This window comes from Bipolaris maydis (genome assembly GCF_028858645.1).
Source record: "Bipolaris maydis strain C4 unplaced genomic scaffold PSV08scaffold_1, whole genome shotgun sequence".
Lineage (NCBI taxonomy): Eukaryota > Fungi > Ascomycota > Dothideomycetes > Pleosporales > Pleosporaceae > Bipolaris > Bipolaris maydis.
The window spans coordinates 1,002,855-1,023,085 of NW_027093857.1; the positions used below are offsets into that span (position 1 = coordinate 1,002,855).

The following is a 20,231-nucleotide window of genomic DNA, read 5'->3' on the forward strand; positions in this document are numbered from 1 at the left end:
AGAAACTTTATTTTCTATATATAAAACTTATACTTTCTTAGTTAAAAATATAGCTTATATTTTTTAAGCCCATATAAAACTTTTTTAATATACTTAATATATTCTTTATATATACTACTAGAGTATACTAGTATATTATTTAAATATATAGTAGTAAAGATTCTAAAGTATTTATAGAGCGTGTTATTAATAACTAATTAAAAGGTTACTAGCGTATTTATTAACCTAAATAGTATAATTATATACTTATCTAGTTTATACTTTATTATAAACGCTATTATTTACTTATAACTTTCTTTAATCTTAATTTAGTAAAATTCTTTTTAAATATTAAATTTTATAAACTACTTAGCTCTTTAAAGTTAATTTATAAGCTCTATAATTAGTAGTAAAGAATATTAATTCTTTTAAGTAATACTATTTAACCTTCTAAAGTTAATATATAGTTACTACTTTTTATTAAGCTTCTTTATAAATAATATAAGTAAGGCTATTAGACTTAATTCTAGTTAAGGAAATCTTTTCTTTAAGTTTTTCTAGAGGTAATTCTATAGCTTAGTATTATACTTAAGCGCTATAAAGTATATTTCTTTTAGACTTAACTTTACTTCTTCCTCTAAGATAATCTTATAATCTTAATTCTAGTATTCTACTAAGTTTATTACTTTATTTTCTTTAAATAGTTCTTTAAACTCAAATATTTAGTGTTTTACTAGAACTACTACTAATAGTTTATTATAAATAGACGTAACTTATAGTACTAGTTCTTTTTTTATAGTTATAACCTACTATATTTAAATAACTTTTACTCTCTAAGAGTTCTTTATATAAATTCTTATAATCTTATATAGTAAAATTATACTAAATCTTCTATTTAGGTTTATATATTAATTTATTAAGTATATTTCTTATTATATACTAGTAACCTTATATATAAGTTCTTAGCTATATATTAATTTCTTTTACTAATTAATAGTAGAGTTATATTTTAATAACTAGTTATAGTAAATTATTATCTTAGTCTTACTAAGATCTATAATACTAATCTTTATTTAGCTTTCTTAACTAGCTAGGCGTAATAATACTACATACTTTAGTCTTAAGTTAAATCTAGCTATTCCTATATATTATAGAACTATTATTAGCTAATACTACTTATATTAGTACTTTCTTAGTTTAATAGAGTATATTATTCTTCTTTACTACTTAAAATAAGATAATAGTTTATATAGCTCTACTATTTATAAGCGCTATTATCTTATATTTATTTATAAGTACTATAGTCTATAGCTATAAATTCTATACTCTTAGTTTATATACTTCTTTAAGAGTTATTTTAGAACTACCTTTATTACTATAACTTTATTCTTAGTAGTATTCTAGTTTTTTATTTATTTACCTTTTCTCTTCTTAAAAAAGTAGCTTTTATTTTTCTTAATAAAATAGTATATTATATACTAGTTATTATAATAGAAGCTTTAATAAGTATTCTTATATAATATATCTTCTTTTATAAACTCTCTTATTAGCTCTAGCTTCTTTATTTTATAAATTAAGTATCTATCTATTTTATAGATATTTACTAATAAAGTACTATAAAAGTAATTATTTACTTTATAAGTATTTTTAAACTATTATTAGTAGAAAGTATATCTCTTTTTATAATACGTCTATAAGAGTTATTTATAGCTCTTTTTTTTCTTAAACTTTCTTTAATTCTATCTAAATACTTTAGTTATTATAACTTTTAGTCTTATATCTTTATATATTTTATAGTTCTTTATATTATATTTCTTAGTAGATATTATACTATAATAGTAGTTAGTTATATAATAGATCTAGTATAGCTTCTTATAAGCTTCTTTTTCTCTTATCTAGTATATCTAATAATACTATACTTAATACTTATTATACTATAAGTTAATATAGTAGTAATTATTCTTATTATCTCTAGTTTCTTCTTACTTTCTTAAGTAATAATTATACTATCTTAAGTAGTTAACCTAATATAGGCGCTTATATTACTCTATTTATTTCTTAAATATTTAAAGCGTCTTCTTATTATTAAATTCTTTCAATCTAGGTTATTTTTAAGTAGCCTTATAAGTAATTTCCTCTATATAAGGTCTTATAATTATAATTTATTCTTTAATATTATAATTATTAGCTTAGTACCTAGTATTTCTATAAATCTAGTACTATAAGTTTCTTAGGTAGTATAGTACCTCTACCTCTTTAACCTACTAATCTATTAGTAGTAGTTTATTCTACTTAAAATCTTAGAGTTTTACTATCTTTTATACTAGCTTAAAGGCCTTATTAGTAGCTTATCTTACTTTATTATATAGGTTTAGATTACTAAGAGTCTTATTTAGCTTCTTAGTTAAGTATAGTATTACTATCTATAGTATCTCTATCTTAACTACTTCTTACTTAATCTTATTTTTTAGGTAGTTCTTATAAAAGTATCTTACTTTACTATAGTAGAGGTATATCTTACTATTATAACGCTTCTAGCGTTCTTTTTTAGAAAAACTATTATTAAACTTTCCTTAAGCTTTATTCTTATTCTTAAACCTATCTTATACTTTACTAGTTATATATATATCTTTATTATAATTCTTATTACTTTAATACTTTTAAGTATTAGTAAAGAGTAGCTTTAGTTTATATTCTTTTTAGACTTTCTTCTATTTCTATAATTATATATTAATTTTTATTACTAACTTAATTAATATATATAAATCTTTTAGCTTATTATAGTATATAAGTTTATTCTTAATATTTTTTTTAGACCTACTTTATATACTATCTAAAGTGCTAAATTATTCTAATTAATTTATACTTACAAAGGGGTGACATAGAAAAAATATGTTACTAAAAGTTGCTATTTTTAAACTAGTATAACTTAGCGAATATAGGGACTATTCCTAATCAGGTTAGTGATTTGAAAAGCCAAGAAGCTCTACTTTTACCTAGATAGGACTAGTGCTTGCTTAGTCAGCATAAGGAAGGAGATAAACTGCCTTAAACTTAGGAGTTAAAAAAACACAAAGTTAAAGTTATTATAACTTTTAAGTAGACGTATTAAATTTCTTAAAAAAAATATATATTATAGTACTATATATAGAGATCACGTGACTAAAAATTTAGGTAATATTTCTTACTTAAGTATTTAAATAAAAAATAAAGAAAAAAGTAGCTATTGCTTATATAAGCTATATTACTAATCTAGCTTAGTAATCCTTTAGTATATATTCTTATCTTTTAGAAAAAAAATTTTGAATCTGTAATCTCTCAAAATGGACCTAAAATTATCAAATTTCGAAGCTGAAATCCAACGACTTTTAAACGCTAATATTTCAACTAAAGATATTATAAATATATTAAATAAGCCTTCTACTTCTATTTATTCAGCTATATCTCGAATTAGAAAGAAAAAAAAAGAAAAAAATCAAGCTATAACAACGAAAAAAAGCAAAGCTTTAAAGGTAACTTCTAGAGTTAAAAGAGCTATTAATAGAGACTTAACTAGAAGCCCTAAGAAGCAAAATAAAGGATTATTAGAAGAAAATAATCTAGATATATCAACTAGAAGCTTATAAAGGATTTTAAAAGAAGAAGGTTATCGTTGTAACGTTGTAACTAAAAAGTAAATTTTAAACGAATTTAAAGCTAAAAATCGACTTAAATTTACTAAAGAAAGAGTAAAAGAGCTAGGAAATATTAATTTTAGTAAAATTATATTTTCTAATAAGTTAGTAATACAAAGAGGGCACAGTTCTAGAAATAAATTTATAAGAACAAGGCAAAATTTTAATATTAGAAAGAAATTCGTTTCTAAAGGCAATAAAAGTACGTTTAAAAAAAATTCTAATAAGCTATTTTATTCTATTTAATATGTAGTTTTTTTCTATAATTTTAGCTTTTTAATAGCGCGCTTACTAATCAAGTAATAGGCCGCGATATTACTATTCAAGTTTGGGGAGCTATTTGGGTAGGCGGTAGATCTAATTTAATAGTTATTAAAACGCTAGAAATATCTATTAATTGGAATAATCGCCGTTATATTCGTAGAGCTCTAATACCTTAAGTAAAACCAAATATAAAACGCGGTTAGTTTATTTAATATATTTTTACTCTTTATTAATTTTTTATTAAATAACTTTTATAGTAATTAATATTCTAATTAATAGATATTAATAAATATACTAATAGCTATCTAGGTTGGCAGTTTCAGCAAGATAACTCGAAAATTCATAAAACTACGAACGTTTTAAGCTGGTTTTCAAGAAATAAAATTAAGCTTTATCCACACCCTCCTTACAGCCCAGATTTAAATCCAATTAAAAACGTTTAGAGTATACTTAAAGACCAGTTAAATAATAGAAAAACAAGTTCTTTAGGTATTAGAAATAATAGTGAAAGTATTAAAACGTTTAAAAGGGCTATTTTTAAAGAGTGGCAAGCTATTCCACAACAGGCAATAGATAACTATATTTTATCTTTACCTAACCGTTATAGGAAGGTAGAAGAAGCTAGGGGCTGGTATACTAAGTATTAAATATAATAATAACTTAGTTATAAAAAAAAACTCTTTTTTTTAATTTTATTTTTTAACTTTTGAAATTTTTATTAAAAACTTTTAAAAATAAAATATATTACTCCTTATATATAGCAATAATAGATATAATTTTTTAAGAAAATTTTATACTCTTATTAAAAAGATATTTAATCTTTAAATACGTATATTTTAAACTCCTAAGTTTAAGGCTATTTATCTCCTTCCTTATGCTGACTAAGCAAGCACTAGTCCTATCTAGGTAAAAGTAGAGCTTCTTGGCTTTTCAAATCACTAACCCGATTAGGAATAGTCCCTATATTCGCTAAGTTATACTAGTTTAAAAATAGCAACTTTTAGTAACATATTTTTTCTATGTCACCCCTCTGTATAGTTACTTAAACTCTACTATATAAGCTAAAACTCTTTTAATCTACTTTAAGTAAGATATAGCCTTCTTTATTTAGCTTTCTATATTTACCTCTCTAAAGATACGTCTTAATTCCTTCTTAAAGTTAATTTAACTACTAAATAAGGTACGTATCTTATTCTTTATTCTTTTATTATTAATATTTATTAGAAAGTCCTCTATATAAGGTTATATTTAGCTTACTACTCTTCTCTTTATATAAGTATTAGCTATAAGTATTTTTTCTTTATTATTTAGTATATTATTATAGCTATAGTATAACTTAATGTTAGTAAGAAACGTTTATAACCCTTCTTAGTTACTATTATACTTATCTAGAGTTACTATCTTAGGTTTCTTAATAGGCTTTTTATTTAGTATAGCTATTAGCTAACTTATAAGCTAATTAATTATTACTTATATCTTAGCTATTTATTATATATAAATTATAGCTTAGTACCTAAGATTCTATAACTTTTATAAGTTATAAGCGTTATTATCTACCTTATTATTACTTAAGGTTAGTATCTTATTATTAATTACTAAAGTAGGTACTAGTCTAGAACTCTAGACTAGTTTACTAGTATCTACTTATAACTAAGCCTAGTTATAAGATATCTTTAAATCTTAATTAAGCGTCTTAATATTAATCTTTATAAGTCTACTAAATTTATAAATAGTTAAAGTATTATATAGAGTTTAGGTCTATACTACTTTAGTTAAATTTACTACTATAGCTTATAAGCTTTATATTAGTATTTTATAAAGTTTATCTAGTAAGATAGTAGAGTAGTATACTTAAATAGAAAAGTAATAAAAAGTTAAATAACTTAATCTATATTACTATAAACTAATAGGTAATAATTTTATTAAGTAAAAGATACTAGTAAGAAAGTATAATTTAAGTTAACTATAACGAGAGTAAATAATAAAATCTATCTACCTTTATATCCTTATTACTTTAGTCTTAGTATCTAGCTAAGCTACTAATATCTTAGATATTATTAGTATCTCTAGATGTTCTAGTATCTCTAGAGGACCTAGCATCTCTAGATGTCTTATCTTAGCAAGATACTAAGTTATATAATCTACGCTCTACGTTAATTATTACCTTCTAACGTAGACGTTCTATAGGCTCCTTACCTTCTATCTCTTTGTTAAAGAGAGAATTCTTCTTATTACTTATAATATATCTACCGCGTATAAATCTTAGCTTAGTGCCTAAGATTCCTTAGTTCTTATAAGTAATAAGCGTCTTTATCTACTTCTTTATTATTACTTAGCGTTAGCATCTTATTATTAATTACTAGGTTGGGCACTAGTCTAGGTCCTTATACTAGTCTACTAGTACTAGCCTACAATTAAGAGTAATTATAAGATATCCTAAATCTTAATTAGGCGTTCTATTATTAATCTTCTAATCTACTAAATTTATAAGTAGTTAAAGTGTTATATAGAGTTTAGATCTATACTTCTCTTACTAGGTTCTACACTAAGGCTAGTAAGCTTTACGCTAGTGTTCTATAAGGTAATTATTTAGTAAGATAGTAGATTAAGGTACTTTAGTAGAAGATAATAAAAAGGTAAGATAACTTAATCTATATTACTATAGACTAATAGGTAATAATCTTATTAAGTAAAGTAACTAGTAAGAAAGTATAATTTAAGTTAACTATAATAAGAGTAATAATAAAATCTATCTATCCTTATATCCTTATTACTCCTAGTCCTACTATCTCTTCTTTCCCTACTATCTTAGAAATAGTTATAATACTAGGGATAGCTACTATTCTAAGGCGTCCTACTATCTCTTAGATAGTTACTCTTAGCAGAATAGTATATTACGTAACCTAGCCTTATAATAATTATTACCTTCTAATGTAGACGTCTATAGACCTTTAGCTATCTTATTACTTATTAAGAAGAGAATCCTTTTTATTACTTATAATAGAGGATCTCTACTAGCTTCTTATATCTTTACTCTAGCCTCCTAGAATAGTATATAGCTAAGTAAGATATATATAAGATTTTAAGTAGCTCTATAGTTATAAAGGCACACTTTAGAGTCTACTTTCTCTCGCTTAAAGAGGAAGTCTCTTAGGTAATAGTATCTTAGCTTAAGCTAAAAGAAGGCGCTAGAAACTTCTCTACTAGTAGAAGGAGTAGTAATCTACTTTCTAATCTTCTACTTATACCTTATAGTATAGGTGTTAGAGTTAAGAGTAATAGCTTTTCTTCTATACTATTTTAGATAGCTATACTACTTCTACTCGCCTAGCTGCTTAATCCGTGTACCTATAATAGCTAGGCTAGTCTTACTAGAGCTAGAGTCTAGTATTATAAGTAATAAGAAGGATTCTCTCCTTAACGCAGGATAATAAGAGATAGAAGCTAACTATGTTTACGTTAGAAGGTAATAAACACTATAGGGCTATAGTTACGTAATATATATACTCTCGCTAAGAGCTCTACTCCTAGAGTATAAGTAGCCTTAAGAGAATTATACTCCTACTACTTCTATAAGAACGAGAGAATAAAAAGCACTAAAATAAAAGTAATAAGAATATAAGGATAGATAGATTTTATTATTTACTCTTATTATAGTTAACTTAAATTATACTTTCTTACTAGTTACTTTACTTAATAAGATTAATACTTATTAGTCTATAGCAATATAGATTAAGTTTATTAAACCTTTTATTATCTTTTTATCTAAGCACACCACTCTACTATCTCACTAGACAACTTCACGGAACACTAGCGTAAGGCTCATCAGCCATAGTGGCGGACCCGACCAGAGCAGTATAGACCCAAACCCCGTGTAACACTGCATTGTACAGCTACGCATGTAGAATTTGCTGTGTATTGAACATACCCATGTCTCCAAGACACTCATGTCTGATGACCTAGATGGACTGAGTATACGTTGAAAGTCATGGGTGTCTATCTGTCAGATAAGTGGCAGTGGAAGTCGTAGAATTCGGGCGCGGATCAGAGCACCAGGATTTTGTGCACGGCCAATCAGAGCTTGCCGCTAAGGCTGTCCCCAGCCCAAACTGGAACAATAGAGGCTTTAGAAGTGTAACAAGTAATAGACCATTTATAAGAGACGCGCGGGCGCGGCTCCAGAAGAAACAGGGAATACAATCACTTTGATTATCATTTTTAATGTCTTTGATCAACTATCACAACCTGACACTATCATATCCACTAGTTTTGCAAGAGGCATAAGCTGAATCGCAATCTTACCAAAGTATATAAATGCCGCTATAGTAGAGTATCCGTCCACTGATTTGTGGGAGGACGTGACTTATACAGGTGCTTGTATTCGTTTTGCTATTCTTATTGCCCACGTCATATGGTAATGCCAATACAAAGTTGTAGCGTATAGCAGTTTACATATGGAACTGTTTTCGAAGCTCAGGGTTCGGCTTATAATTCTTTCTCATACTTTGTGTTACTTGGGCGGTGATCATTTTGATTGACACATCGATGTTTGACATTTTTTGGATACCTTGGGCTCGCCATCCAATAGCTTTCATCACAGCAAAGCACGCGGCGCCAGTCTCGGGCATATAGTAGGCGCTGCTGAACTTTCGTAAGATTGTATATCCCCTTTAAGGATAGCCTTATGGCTGCATATAGCTTTCTCGGTAGCAACACAACGCTGGATAACTTCCCGAACCCATTGAATACTGTATTGCGTTTGTCCATGGCAATACTCCTCCACTACACCCGAGTTTTCAAACATATCTTGCCGTGTTAGGCTCTTCCTATCGATTGTAGCTTCTTTTAAATGTATGGGGATGATATTGGTACCGTTTCTTGGAAAACTGGCGTAGTGGTTGACGCTTATCGACGCCATCAGTGTTGGAGGTGGCGGCGGCATCGCTTAGATGCGAGGATATCGGAAGCAGTAGAAGTTTGTATGTTAAATACAGTACAAGTTTGCTGTAAACTGTATAGTATTGACTATGGTTGGCAGTAGTCGGGCACTGCAAAAACCGGGTGATCGTTTAGGTGTTGAAGCTATAGGCAGTGCGCGCCAGCTTGCAATTTCATCAGCGGAGTCGTAAGCCGAAGGCGCTTGGACATACCCAATATGAGGTTAGCACATTTGATCTGGCTAATCTGACATATAAATATTGCCGTCATGGTGCTGACATTTCGTGGTACAGGTGACACACAATTTATTTACGCACGGCGGCCGAGCCGAAAAGGCTACTAAAGCTAGTCTAACTTTACACTTCTTATGCTACGGGGTAGATCTCGGTCTCTTTAGCCCGTCTATTCTCTTTAGTTCGCCTCTTTATGTAGCTTATAATCTAAGTCACAGCCCTTACTTGATATCATGGCACACTTCTTCTCTATCTATTATCATTCCTCATCAGGTGCTCATGGGTTAGCATTATTGGTGGCAGAATAGCTTAAAGTTGGCTTCTCCAAGGGGTTCTCTAAATGTTCAACGGCCTATATTCGGCGGCTGAAGCGTCGTCTACTGTCAGTTGCACTGGAGGCGATACATAAATTTTGTCAGGCGAACCCGCTAGTTTTCGGATAGTATCCGGTTTCACCGGTCGATCAAGAGGTTTTCACACACAATGCTCGGTGTTTTCGGTCACGGTTACGGTTACGGCTACAGCTACGGCTACGGCTACGGTTAAAACATATGGCCCGAGCCTCGACACATCTTGGCAAATCACCATGATCCGGATGTCCACCACTATCTTGTCCTATCGCTCAGGTGTCCGAACCGAAGCTGAATTAATGAACTTACCTACTGGGTCGGGCCGCTATTCTAATTTAAGTACTTTAAAAGTCTTACGAGGATTGAAATCGAAGACGAATCAGCGAACCGGTCAATCATTATGCGCGCTCCTGCTGCAAATCAGAGATATTTTTCTCTGGAGAATTATGAAATCGAGACCCGTTTAACTACAAAAGCATTGATTAAGTGTGTGGCAGTGTGAGGACGAGGCATACGCTGCGAATAGTAAGGAGCGCCATCACGATGCCCTAATTTCTTCGCGCCGTTTCGAGAAGTAGTCGTCTAGCAACCAAATAACATGCAGAACAAACTTGAGTAATTACTTGTTAGGGAAACTACAAAACAAAGGTGCTCATTCTTAATGAGTCGACATCAGCGAAGTCTGTATGGCAACTTGGCCATTTTTGATGTGCACCTATATGAGGACTAGAGCATCGCGATACTGACACTATTTGACAAGCTAAAAAAAGACCGAACTTCTCAATCATTTAGTGATCCATCAACACAGTGGCTTCTCTGGATTTTCCATTAGATTTCTATTGCTCTCGTTTTCAATGATTTTTCTTACCGACTGTAGGATGCTGAACACCCTGGCATCCCATATCGTCATGGCACCCCATCCTTGGCGGGTTGCCAGGTCACATGATCATCGCCCCACGATGATCGTTGCTTTCTGATGTGGGTGGATGTCGAACCTTGACCACTCGTCTTCCGCAGAGTGGGTATCCTTCTTGTTACTTGTAACAAACATGGACCCATCATCGCGCACTCATCTTCGTATTATTACATGCCCTTCTCCAACCCGTGCTGAAGTCTTGTTAGTAAAAACAACAATCACAAAATCAAAACCAAGCCCACAATCATTCTAGTGTTTGTCAAGTGTGTTTAAGTGCCCATTTTAGTCTCTTGTGCCATCGCGATGTAGAAAGTGGGAGCTTCCGACCTAGACTTCTGTGCTTGTATTCAGTCCTATACATGATATTTCCAAAAGTTGAAGTATTCTAATCGGGCATAATACGTTCCAAATCTCTCTGATAGACTGCCTACTATGCGTCCTACTAGTAGTAGATACAACTTTGTGTTGCAATGTGTATGATCTGGCTTAGTTCATCGCTCAAAACCTCTCCGGTCCGCCTCACCCATCTAATATCATTCCTGTATATATCTAGATTCTACACATCAAAAATTTCCATATTCTGGCTATTCTTTTGTAAAATGAACCCAGCAACCTGTTTCATTCATATTATGTATTGCGGTGTAGTGGCATGTGATCAGACTGCGCGTATATATTGGAATTTGCTTCCAGCGCAGATAAACACATTTACTCAATTTATTACTAGCGATTGCTATGTGACGACCTGATTGCGTGTCACCCCTTGATCTTTTTGCGCTCGATCTTTATCGTGCCACAATATGCCTTCAAGCAAGACACCTCGCTCATCACCGATGTTTTTAAGACTGGTGTATCAGTCAAAGAGCGTTGCTGGCTCTTGGGCAAGCTTACGCTGTACCTCAATCAACTTTCTCTTTACACGCCTATATTGTGAGTGCCTTGCAAGCCATCATCGTGCCCAAAGCTTGCCAATCTCAAGCCGAACTTCATCAAATCCTCTAAACATCGTCAAGGAACAAGTCAGCTTGCTGTTCAAGTAGTTCACATTGAATAGCAAAGCCGATATTGTCGATAGCATCAGCATACCGCTTACAGGCGAGGCACTGAGATTCATTGAGCCGATATGAACCGGACAGCCTAATGCGATTGTAGCGGTATGTTAATTTCATACAGGCGCGTCGCAGGCGCTGGTATGGCAGGTTATAGGTAGTCATATACTTCTTAATGTTAGCTTGAGGGGGTAGGCGCATTGCTTGAGTGAGCTTTTGCAACACCACCATCTTTCCTTATACATAGGCTTTCTATTATCAGATTTAGGCATGGCAGAGATAGTTTGCGACAGACTTTGGGGCTGAGTAACCCAGTAGTTGTATAAAATTATCCATTGACTGCTGCATCTTAGTTCATATACTTGGGCGGTTGTACTCTATAGTAACCAAGCTGCCACTGACTGTTGAGCGCGCACGTGTAATATTCTTTTGGCGAATCCAAAATGACTGGCTTGGATCGGGAGTAACCATGTCATTTTCGCTTGTATATGCAGTGCAATCTCTCAACTGAATCATGCCGAAGTTGCCGAAGGGTACATTTCCGCCCACAGCAAGCGCAAAGTCTTCCATGATCCATTCTACGCTGCTGCCAACCAGGCCTGCATCAGGGTACGGCGACTTCAACTTTCGTGCGACCCATTCCCCTCGGGATAAGTTCTCTAAGATGATCTTTCCGTACGTTGCGTTGAACATTACGACTTCAATTTGTATATCATCGCCAGGCCCCATTGGAATATCGAAGAACATAGCTTCTTTGGGCCACCATTCGTACCACGGCCTGAAGACAAGCTCCTCGGAAATACTCTTGTTTACTTCCATGACAATTCCAGCTTGTAACAAAGCGGTACGGTGAGACCATCCATCGATCCCAAGCCAGGCATTAGCCGCGTAATATTCATTGTTTGGCTGAAAATAATCTGGTCCAAGAGTTTTGGGTAACGTTAGATTCATCTTCACAGCCGCAAATCGCCCAGATGGAGGTGAAGAATTGACAGCTCCAGCCCAGTTCACGCTGTAGTGTATTTTCTTGGGCTTTGTTACTGCCGTAGTAATCGTTGGTAACATAGGTGCGTCATCTGTTCCAGTCAATTCCTTGGGAGCGTCCACGACCGCGATGGAGTAGCTTTTCGTATTTTGGCCACCGATGTCCCGGAGGGAGAGTACAACTAGTCCTGCTAACGTGATACCTGTCCAGAGAATCTGTATGTAGCCCATCGTGACTTTCTGAGCTAGTCTGGGCAGGTTGTAGTACACTTGAGAAGATAAGGATAGGTTTGGTATACTTTAAACGAGAGGATAATGGACCAATTATCGGGTGTCTACAAGCAGTGCTACGAATACTTAAAGGAAGTTTTTTTTTCTAACTGGGAGATTGTCGGATATGAGGACACGTTCTGAGATTCGAAGAACCGGCTTGTCCTTCGAACTCGGAAAGTCTGCCGAAGTCAATAGCGCAATACCGGTAATCACAACAGCGCCATAATTGATTCCCCGATGGAACAATAAAAATCAACGCTATATAGATCTTTTGGGATATACACTATCGAGTTTACGATTGAAGCCATATGATGTCGAAATCTTGCGCCTTTCTGAACAAACCTGTCCGTGTACCCTTAGCAACTTCTGTAATACACAGACTGTACCCCCGTCACCTTATCAGGATCAACTCCATTCATTAACATTTTCTCACAATGCTTGGTGTGACGAAGGCCTCGAATAACTGTGTCGGCGGGCTGTCCGCCGTTGTAAGCTATGTGCATGCGCCTCCAGGTAAATAAGCAATGATATCTATGTAGTCGCATTGTTGACCACAACTCGCCCTCCCACTCTCCAGACTTGAGTATAGCTATGTCTTTTTGAGGAAATTTTCCATTTTTGTCATGGTAATATGGCCAAACGCCGTTTGTGCTGATATTGAGGAATTCTTCGGTGATTCCAGAGTTGACGCAGTCCGCCGGTGTCCATGCGGTTGTTAGGATATCGAACACACATCCAGCCTGTCTTGCCTCGGCCACCGAATTTCCACAGCTTTTGTTCAAGAGTGGTGGAGGATCTATCGTGTCCGAGAGATAGATTTCGGGTGCGTGTAAGCCAAAATTGAGCATAGATGTTGACTTTAAGTCGTCGGTATATGTTGAAGTATTAGCTGCCGCTAATTGTGACCAGAGCACTGCAACAGCCAAACTGATTGCAAAAATAAGTCCTACGAAAAAGCCCGCGATAGCTTTCAAATTTTCAGAACTGCGCTTAGAGCTACAGCCGCACTGGCCGTTGGTTATTTCATCCTGGGATCCGTTACACGTGTCGATGGAAGGGACGCTCCGATATGATGCCTGATGTGGCCTTTTCTAACCCATGGAGACTTGTATCAGCATAACTCACGACTCTGAAGGTTGTAGCGAAAGAATTGGTGTGTATTTGTTCAAACTAACCTGGAATATTTCTCGCAGACTCTGACCTACGCGATACGGCATAGTGGCGTTCGTTTTTGTTCTTGAAAGGTTTGGTGAACCAACATCTAAAGCCTAAAGATTATACTTGACTATAAAAACACTTCTACCGGCATATGAGGACTGGGTGCGGTGCGGGATGTAGCGCTCGGTACGATGCTCGGTACGGACAGATCCGAAGCGAGCATGCTTGCAACTAGAGGACAACATCGGGGTCGAAACTGGTTTCTGAGCCATGGTCTCTAAGTTGATAGCTTTAGAAGGTAGATGTAATGGCATATCTGTGCGCACACACCTATACTGTCTAGAAGATTTGCGGGATGTAGCATGTTATCACTACTGCTATTCATTTCCACTACCTTAAGCTTATGCATATGGTTTCCGGCCACCTCACTCAGAGTAGTCACACAGTTCGCAATCGCGATCTGCATTAGTACCCTACTTTCAACATAGCTTCATCGAAGCTTTCTTTACAAGATAGTATAGTAGACCTTAATTTTAACACATTCAAGAATCAACTGGCCGCTGCTCGCTGGCACGAGGTTCGGCAATTAGCGCTGCAGGACAGACTGGCAGGCCAACAACCATACGCAAAAGCACACTAACAGTAAGAGCTATTAATTTTAGAGCAAAAACAGCGCGATTAGGAGGCGTTGCAACGCCGAAAATCTATCACAATCTAAGCTAAAAAGGAGAGAAAGCTACTCAAAGCTCAAGAACTAGATGCGCAGCGGCGGGCGCGAGCAGACGTAAAACTAGCTAGAGCTAAGAAAGATACCCACCGAATAGCTCGCCAAGCCGCCCACAACAACTTCAAAAAGCTATCAAAAACTCACAAGTAAACAAAAAAGCCACCTTCAAGCGACTTATCAAGCCATTATCAGGAAATATTATCACTAGTGGCGGCGGTGGTAATGCGTAACCAGCCAATCGATTAGCAGCACCGCTAACACCACGCTCGCGTTCAGGCCGCCCTACCAAGCTACCAGCCAAATATTAACACATATAGTAGATTGGTAATATTGCTAGATTATCATACTAAGATATCTCGTGACAACAGCTTCTTAATAGACTTGTACAGCTTGAAATTTATAGTAGTGTAGTTGGGCAGATCCGGCGCTGGCCCGTTCGGTGCCTCTATCTACTTGTGTGGAGCAAGGTCAATTTCATTGAAGTTCAGCTACAGTAGCCATTGGGCCCGAGCAAACAATCGCCTGTAATTGTAGAGTCTTATAAAACTGTTACTTACGCTAGACATCGCCTGATTTAAAGAGCCAGTCGATTCAATCGATCGAGCTCTGCTGAAGAAGATTAATTGATTGAGGGCCCAGCGACTCCTCAATTCGATTGATTGAATTCAACGGATCAATCAAATTTCAGTCAAGCGAATCAACAGATCGATTGTTCCCCATTCTGCTCTCTATCTCGTAAACCAACTACACAAGTTATGTAGGCAGAATATTTTTCTTGACATCGCGGCAAATCGCTTTTGATTTTGTGCATATGAGTAGATCACTATAAATCTTAGCTATCTAATTTTACTAAGATCATTTGAACTTTGTATGCAGTCAAAAACCACAGTATGGATGAAGAAAAGTGATCTTGTAGCTCTATACGAACTTTGTAGTATACATAACGTGAATTCAAAAGTATATCAGCATGGAATAAGCCTGCGTTTGGAAAGAATGTATTTGCTTATATGAATCTACTGTTCGTTTCTTGTACTGTACCATTGCGTCGAATCTACCCCAATCACTGAGAAATGCTGCATAAAGATAGATTTGTAGAGCTATCGTGCTGAGACTTCTGAATTTACATAACCATATCACACAAAAACTGTCTTACCGAAGCATTTCCCGTTTTTGACTATCTTGTTTTGATGTAGCTAGGGGTGTTGGATTAAAGATCACACCCTAGGCACTGTCCAAATTCCTGTTCGTCTTGATGACATCTCTTCCTATGTGATGAAAACAGCCAGCACGAGCGCATGGTCAGCAAGATTTCCTGCGCGGAGCTGTACTGGATCGGCTGGTTCGGCTCACCGGATTTTCCTGTATACATAAAGAGATGTTACCCGATTCCGGAGTGCTGTTCTCACGCGGCTGTTTGCATAGCTTTCCGATAGCCATGGAGACATTTCATAGGTAGTGTCAATAGGGCTTACTAACACAAATTAACTCTAAATATCTCAAGTCGGAATATTCTTTAAAAGCACTGTAGTGTCACATCAGCACTGTTCTATCGCGTCTTGAAAGATTCTGTGATACCATCCATCCTTCAGCATTGAACATTAAACATCCATCGCCGATCGAGTAGTATGATTGATCTTGATCGAACATCTACCACTCTGTCGATTCGGAGTTCACCACCATACCAACCACTTGAGTACCAACATGGCTATAGAAGACAACTAACGGGGAGAAGTTTACTTTTACTTACATGTCCTTTTGTTGGGTATATTAAGAAATTAAAAGTTAAGGCACTAAGTGACTAACTATTGAACTAGGATTCAAGTTATTTGGGTTATACAGCAAGCTTTTGGAATAGTACGTACTCTAGGATCTTACAGCTCTCTCCAAAACTACTATATCACATTGCAATATCTGACAAACGAAAAAAGCCCCATCTTCTCGCTATCGGTTTCACAAACAGTGAAATTACGCTGACATTACTGGCGGGGCCTATTAGTGGACTGGTTATTCCAGTCATACTAGCCGCAGTGGGCGATGGATCCCGAAGGTCTTCCATCATCTGGGGAGGTTTAGGAGTTATGATGGCGTTGTTGAGCTTTGCATGGGCGCAAGAAATAAGCTTTCTACTTATGCGAATATTCGATACCAAATCGGATGCAGCCACGGTATCGGGTGCGAAATTCGTTGCCGCCTCTGCCGTCTATGCATTGAACGCAGCTATGCAACCACTTCATATCAGCTTACGTGCGCTACTCATGGACATTTGTCAGCCCCAGCAGCAGGCCACAGCAAGTCTATGGGTAATGAGGTTCTCTGCAACTGGATCTGTTCTTGTTACTTCCATCGCCTTCTTTTCGACGCCTTCATTCAAACCTCTTTCGATATTTTGCTGCTCGGCACTCTCCTCGCTTCTTGTTCTACATACGCTAGAGGCTCGGCGCTATTACGCAACTCAGCAAAGGCAAAGTTGGAAGCTAGGCATGTGGATGTTTCGGTCTTTTGCCTCGCGAATACGCCAAATCGCCATTTTGTCAACACAACTGCCTAATATCACTCGTCGAGTATGCCGCATCCAGTTGTTGTCATGGTTTGCTTGGTTTCCCGCGCTGTTTTACATGGGCAGGTACGTCAGTCGCTTCGTTACTATACTACTTGGAGTATTCATCTCATTTCATTGCCTTTGTCAGTTTATGAGATACGATAGCTAACGTTGAGAATGATGTTTTACAGCGTAGTATCTCAATCATGTATGTTACACACTCCATTCCCTCAGCGCATTAATCACGCTAGTATAGCCTGAAAAAAGAAGCTGGCTGCTTGGAAGCTGAGCTAATTCTATCTCCAGACACATTAAGTGCTGCGAGACACGGCCGTTCCTCTCACAATGAGGAGGCGGAGGCAGCGAGTGCCGGTGCTATTCTTGTGTTCCACTGCGCAGTCCTTACAACGACAATCATGCTACAAATGTTGTTCAAAGGGCAGTCAAAACCATGTTATCCACACATCCGGGAAGTCTCTATGACAGTCGTTGACGACAGCGACGTCAAGGAGTATGGGACGCTATTGTTCCGTGCTTGGTCCCTTGTCCTGGTTGCTAGTGCTTTCTCGTTTGCGGCAGTCTCAATCTTTGCCGGTGTGGATAGTGCAGCAGCATTGCTTATTACATCCATGGGTACCTATTTTGCTATGTTCAACTGGGCCCCGTACGCCCTCCTCGGCATTGATCTGGCGATAGAAAATAGGCGTCCCAAGAGTGAAGAAACCGAGTCGCTCGGCTTCCCGCGCGTTCACGATGAACTGGATGGAGCGACGGCCATCTTGACAATTCACAACGCTGCAATATGCGTGTCACAGATTGCTTCCGCTATGGTATCTACTCTCTTCTTTCGCCTTGTCGAAAAAGCAGGGTTACAAGTAGATATAGCTTGGGTATTTCTCATAGTTTCACCTGCGCTTCTTCTGGCAGCCTGGGACCGAGAAACATGGCGTTAGTGGAGACTCGAAATATATGCTCATTCAGCAGCGGAAAGATCCTATAGAAGCTCATGTACATGAAGATTCTTGCACTATGAGTTTCATGATCACAAATACGAACCATTCGGCGTCACGTTCTCAACGCCAGAACGCGACCTGTGAGCACCTCGGGCAAGGAAGAAGAGGAGCAAGGAGCCACCGCTGGGAGGCAGCCCTTCCCGATGGTGTCTTGCACGGTTGGCATTAAAAATCGCAGGAAGCGCAGGAAGACCTGCATTAATAGAGAAGGAAAACACAAAAGTCATCTACCATCTCATAGCTATGAATAGACAGGATGACCAGTTTTCATTCGATTAGTGACAATCGAGATTATCAAATAGGTCTCATGGGTTACTACATGGAGGAACTACGGTCAACTACTGTAGCTAAGCAGATCACTAGTTGCAAAACCAAATCCTCTCTGCAGCTGCGCGATACAGAAACTTACCTTCTGAGTCGTGCAAATCGATTGATTAAGCGCTTCGATCGAAACTCCATGGTGGTGGTATTTTTAGGAGTTCGATGAGATACTTATGTCTCTATTTTGGTAATGCAACACAAGTTGCGTCGGCTGATCTGCTGGAAGCATTGGCTTCCTACGAGCGGGCACAGCAATCTGTTCGCTTAATAGCGCTACGAAAGCGCAAAAATACGATTCCGAAGCATTGTAGACAAGAGAATCGTGTTGTATCACCTACGTGGTTTCATAGCCCCTTTAAATTTTATAGGCTACAAGGCAGTGTAGCATGGAGGCGATGGGCATATAGATCAACGGGATCAAATATAGCTACCCGGGCCTCGTTCAAGCAAGCTTCAAACTACGCCCAGCTTTCTGTTATTCTGACAGTACTGATATTTGGATTTATTCAATACGCCTCGCGCTTTATAACTTGCCAGAGGTACTCGATTGCATCAAGGTTGGGTGAATAAGGCGGTCAGTTTCTCGAGAATTGTGACGTATGTACAAGTGCTTTATCATGGACAGAAAGCTACCCAACTTTTTGGTTTGATAGCGGGACATCCTGCAAGTGTCTAACATGGTTGGTATAGCTATATCTATAGCTATATCGTGGATCAAAATTACTAAAGTACGCTTAATATGAACCCCCTCAGCCATCCAAACCGCGCTCTAAGCCACACAGAGAGACTGAAGGGCAGAAGATACCATGTGCATCACCTTTTGCGAATAATCTTTGGCAGGTAAGCACAATACGCAAGGTGTGTTGCGCTGAGATCCACGGGCAATACTATACCCTTCAATGAAGATCAGAGTACCGCGGTGAAATACGAGGTTGTGCCAACGCCGAGTCCAATCAAGAAGCTTCTCTGCTATTAGGGCACTAATCTTTGGGTTTTCAAGCAGCTCTCAACTTGTCTAGGAATTTATCAGCTAGCGTGCACTATAGTGTATGTTATGATACTAGTGGTAGGTCGTTATCACCACCATGGAGTCCAGCCTTAGGTATTGAATTCGCATACTCGACAAACAAATTTCGTTCTGCAATCCATGATAGCTGCAGATGATGGTGAGGTGATAATGCTGGCTTAGACCGTATCTAGCGCAGTGAAGCGACCCGGTAATGATGTTTTTATCGTGATATACATGTATTTTCTTGGATGCAGCGTTGCGTGCAATTGAGCGCGTTAGTGATATTAGCGTTTGATGGGTTACCTTCGAACTGCGTGATACCGTAAGCATTATGAAGTTGTGATGACATACCTCCGCATGGTTAGGTAGCAAAATTTCAAGTAGGAAGAGAGGTTATATTTATGTGGTTCCATTGAGTTGAAGGGGGGGATGTGAGCTGATCGCGTCCGTGTCACGAAGCCCGTCCTAGCACTGTAGGTTGGGGAAAATCACACAAGAAAAGTACAAAATGGCAGCACCTTCTTGCATTGGCTCAACATCATTGTAGGCGGATAGTAGCAATGAATGTAACTTGAGTCTGTACATATACTATACCGAGGTGGACGGCGCGACCATTACCTACATCCTAGAGCATAACCATCCGCTGAGAACAAACGATGTGCCCGAACAGCCAATCGATTTTGGTCAACACCATATTGTGGTGTAGCATCACGTGACTAGTTCGTAGTATATATTGCGATAATTATTCGCACGTAGGTAGGCACCTTCTTCAATCAATCCCTTCACAGCGATTACTTTTTAGCTCAA

At 36.7% G+C, this 20,231-nt stretch overlaps 3 protein-coding genes across 3 annotated transcripts; 1 reads left to right on the top strand and 2 right to left on the bottom strand.

Annotated features, from left to right (window-relative positions):
* Positions 1-11,754: 11,754 nt before the first annotated feature.
* Positions 11,755-12,465, bottom strand: PSV08DRAFT_169234 (peptidase G1; the record flags this gene model as incomplete). The annotated part of the gene is made up of 1 exon (XM_014217104.2): positions 11,755-12,465. The coding sequence occupies one exon, from the start codon at positions 12,463-12,465 to the stop codon at positions 11,755-11,757; it is 711 nt and encodes a 236-aa protein (XP_014072579.2).
* Positions 12,466-12,903: 438 nt separating this feature from the next.
* Positions 12,904-14,129, bottom strand: PSV08DRAFT_406417 (uncharacterized protein; the record flags this gene model as incomplete). The annotated part of the gene is made up of 3 exons (XM_014217103.2): positions 12,904-13,748; positions 13,833-13,918; positions 13,961-14,129. 3 exons carry the CDS (start codon positions 14,127-14,129, stop codon positions 13,014-13,016), a joined length of 990 nt encoding a protein of 329 aa, XP_014072578.1. The 3' UTR covers positions 12,904-13,013.
* Positions 14,130-16,289: 2,160 nt separating this feature from the next.
* Positions 16,290-18,034, top strand: PSV08DRAFT_168193 (uncharacterized protein; the record flags this gene model as incomplete). Its single annotated transcript, XM_014217102.1, has 3 exons — positions 16,290-16,304; positions 16,357-17,165; positions 17,338-18,034. 3 exons carry the CDS (start codon positions 16,290-16,292, stop codon positions 18,032-18,034), a joined length of 1,521 nt encoding a protein of 506 aa, XP_014072577.1.
* Between the last annotated feature and the right edge of the window lie 2,197 nt (positions 18,035-20,231).